This window comes from Pinus tabuliformis, chromosome 2_2 (genome assembly GCF_031772625.1).
Source record: "Pinus tabuliformis cultivar Carrire ecotype Pingquan chromosome 2_2, CPIR1, whole genome shotgun sequence".
Classification (NCBI taxonomy): Eukaryota; Viridiplantae; Streptophyta; class Pinopsida; order Pinales; family Pinaceae; genus Pinus; species Pinus tabuliformis.
This window is the reverse complement of record NC_142300.1, coordinates 1,258,987,112-1,258,990,803: the sequence shown is the minus strand read 5'-3', so window position 1 is coordinate 1,258,990,803 and position 3,692 is coordinate 1,258,987,112. Positions and strand designations below refer to the sequence as shown.

The 3,692-nt window shown below is 42.0% G+C and overlaps 1 protein-coding gene across 1 annotated transcript; it reads left to right on the top strand.

Annotated features, from left to right (window-relative positions):
- Positions 1–2,902: 2,902 nt before the first annotated feature.
- On the top strand, positions 2,903–3,481 carry LOC149198056 (uncharacterized). The gene has a single exon (XM_089408907.1). The coding sequence runs from the start codon at positions 2,903–2,905 to the stop codon at positions 3,479–3,481; it is 579 nt and encodes a 192-aa protein (XP_089265033.1).
- Positions 3,482–3,692: the final 211 nt, after the last annotated feature.

The window sequence follows — 3,692 nt, the reverse complement described above, 5'->3', positions numbered from 1 at the left end:
TTAATGATTGGGATTTGTCATCGAGCTCCGAAATTAACATAGAGAAAGCATATAATAATGGCATCATACCTGAACCTATTACCCTTTGCTACATAGTCTCCATGTTAGTCAAAGGATAATTATCTTTATTTCAAGCTAAGTTAAGGTTTCTAAAGTCGGGGAATAATCCTTAGTGTGTCGGGGGGAGGATGCGCGCTGCTAGGGTTTGCAGACAGCGCAGCAGACGAGGCTGACAGAGGCTAATCGAGTTCGAGAGGGCGAGGGAGCCCGTAGAGATCGCAGAAGGGAATAGAATCCCGAAATACCCTCATCTCAGGTAACGAGATTTCAGCAGTAAAGTCAGAGGAAACAATTTGAGGCGAGTGCTGAGGGGGAAATGGAAAACCCTAAGGGGAGGGGAGAGATCCCCTCCTTCAAAAATGTGGTAGCAGGAGAGACCAGTGCAAGTGGAATGCAGCATAATCAGAAGGAAAGCTCTGCCCCAGTGATCGGTAATCTATGGCAGAAAAGAATGGGAGGAAAATGCTTACCTAGGGCACAAAAACAGCCAAGATACGTCATCCCATGCAACAAACTTGAGGAATACAACTGCTATATGAAGGACCATGCCCTGATATGTAAATTCATAGGGTACTGGCCATCAGAGAAAGAGCTATACAGATGGATCGACCAAAGGTGGAGACCAAAAGGCCATATAGATCTGAAACTGGGTGCAAAAGGGTTTTTCACAGCTATCTTCACGAATTTGGAAGACAAGAACAGGATCTTCGAAGAAGGCCCATACTTCATGAACAATGCAGGCCTGTTCATGAAATACTGGGAAGAAAGATACAACCCAGAGAAAGAAAAAATGCTCGACGCCCCAATCTGGGTTAGATTATTTGGGCTGCCAGACGAATTTTGGGACCCTGAAATCTTAGAAGGAATCGGGAACTCAATCGGGAGTTTTGTTAAAATTGCGGAAAATACGAAACGAGGTAAATATACTTCATACGCAAGAATCTGTGTCTACATGAATTTGGCAGAACCCCTCCCAGAAAATATTGAGTTAGAATATCATGATGAAGTCTGGAAACAACCAATAGATTATGAACATATACCGTTTAGATGCTGCAGGTGCCATGAATATGGTCATCTATATCGGCAGTGCCCGCTGAATAAGGAGGAGGAATCACAGAGAAACCAAGAGGAATATCAAAAAAATTCAGAAAAAGTAGAGGAGACGGACAGGGGTTTTCAACAGGTCACAAGGAGACGGAAGCAGAACAAAGAGGGTCCAAAATTCCATACACAAGATAAACCCAGCCAAACAACAAGCCAGAACAAGTTCCAAGTGCTGCAGAACGAGAACGAGGACTATGAAGTGAATCTGGAGGACGACGAAGACCCCGGAAACTCACCAATGGAAATTGTAAGTGAGGAAAAAGGAAAGGATGCAAACTCAAGAAAAATCATTGAGACCCAGACTGACGGAAAGACAGAAAATACAGAGGTACAATCGCAGATGGATGTGGAAAACCAACTAGAAATTGAAGTGGAAGAGAAGAGAATCATGAAACAGCTAATCCAGGAATGGAAACATCTAGATAACAGGTTTATTCCTGAAAAACAGAAACAGCTATATAAGGAAGCATTTCAGAAGTACAAGAAAAAAAAAGGGGAGAACATGAATCAGCAGGGCATGATAGGAAGCGAGCAGGGGAATGGACAAGCGGGAATGGACGGCACTGGCAAAAATAGCAGGAAAAGAGGTCGAAAGACGATGAGTGAAACCATCCAGACTGTGGGAGAGACGCTGATAAACTCAGGTAAAGTGATACCTCTGTCAGAGGTATTCTTCCCTTCCTACCAAAAGTTTTAAATGATTGTTATCAGTTGGAATATTAGGGGCCTGAATAGTAAAGGTAAACAGAAATATCTGAAAGAAAAATTGAAAAAGGAGAAGCCTAGCATCATGCTTTTACAGGAGACAAAAATTACTGTTCAACAGCTTGAAAGAATATTGGACAAAAATAAACTGCAATACGAAGTTATGGGGCAAGACGCTATTGGCTCTGCGGGAGGCATAACAATTTTGTGGAATCCTAATGAAATCATCTTAGAAAGTTGGACCAGCATGAGTAGAGTCCTTACTGGCCTGGGTAGGATAGTAGGTACGAAGGAACAGGTGGTCATCTCAGGGGTGTATGGTCCCCCTTCCCCAGGGGAAAAGGAAAATTTTATAAATAGTCTGAAAACTGTCAGAAGATTATACCCTGAAGTTGCTTGGATCATAGGAGGAGATTTCAATCTAATCAGATCCTTAGATGAGAAAAAAGGTGGGATAAGGAGGGTGGATCACTTTATGGATAAGTTTAATGAAGTGATAGAGGATTTAAGATTAGTAGATATCCAGACTATCAACGGGATACACACTTGGTGTAGGAATTTACAGGGTAAGTTCCTCAGAAAGAATACCAAAAGGACACCGCTCACAACCAGATCACAGATCAATACACCAGTATTTTTGACGTGGTTAAAACCCTCAAAGAGGGAAACAGTCCACGGCCTGTCCCAACGTGGGTACTACAGGCAATTTATTAATCAAAGAATGAAAATTTACATAAGCTTCTCTCATGCACGGATTACCCGAACAATGACCCTCCATGCGCTTTAAATAGAACTCATGGACCAATCGGGTGTCAAGCCACGGATCAAGTGTCGGTAATACCGAGGTGAGAGTGAACCGTCGGATCACTACATATTGTGATCGTCGGATTGTAAGTTACAAAATGTACAACGGTAAAGAAACACACTTTACCTAACTCTATACCTAACTCTACACTAGACCAAGTTGAACTTAACTATATCCTATGTGTCGGAATATCCTAACACTTGGAATATCCTAGTTTCAGAAGCTATCATGAATAAGGATGTTTTTGTTGAAGCAAAAATCATTCCATCCCTAGGTTCTGATCATTGGCCGATTAGACTCGAGGTAGATATTAAAAGGAACCGTGGAAAAAGACCTTTTCGATTTGAAGCCTTCTGGTTAAGGGACCCAGAATTCATGAAGAAAGTTGAAGAATGGTGGATGCAAAGTACAGTGCAAGGCAAGGGAAAAATGCATACATTCCAGTTGAAACTGAAAGAGCTGAAAGGTAGAATTAAAAAATGGAATAAGGAAGAATTTGGCAACATTATGGAAGAAAAACAAAAGCTGGAGGGAGAAATGGAATCTATTCAACAAAAAATGATAGTGGAAGGCAGAACTGAGGAAAGCATTAGAGAAGAAGGGGTAGTCCTTGGAAAGCTAGAAGAAAGACGAAAGCAGGAGGAAGTTCTCTGGCGGAAAAAGTCAAGAATAAAGTGGTTAAGGGAGGGGGAGAGGAATACTAAATTCTTCCATCAGGCTATGATCAAACACAGACAAAGCAATAGGATTCTATCCATCAAAGATAGGAATGGGAATCGAGTGGTGGAACAAGCTGAGATAGATTAAGTCCTAATCGATCACCATAAAGGAATCCTAACTGAGCCCCAAATGGATAGATCGAGAGCAATTCAAGAGATCTGCTCAGCTATTCCTCGTTTAGTCACAGAGGACCAAAATATGGCGTTAATGAGAGCAGTGACCTTAGAGGAGGTAGAGGAAACGGTGAAAGCAATGAAGAAAGGCACTGCTCCAGGCCCGGATGGCTTCACAGTTGATT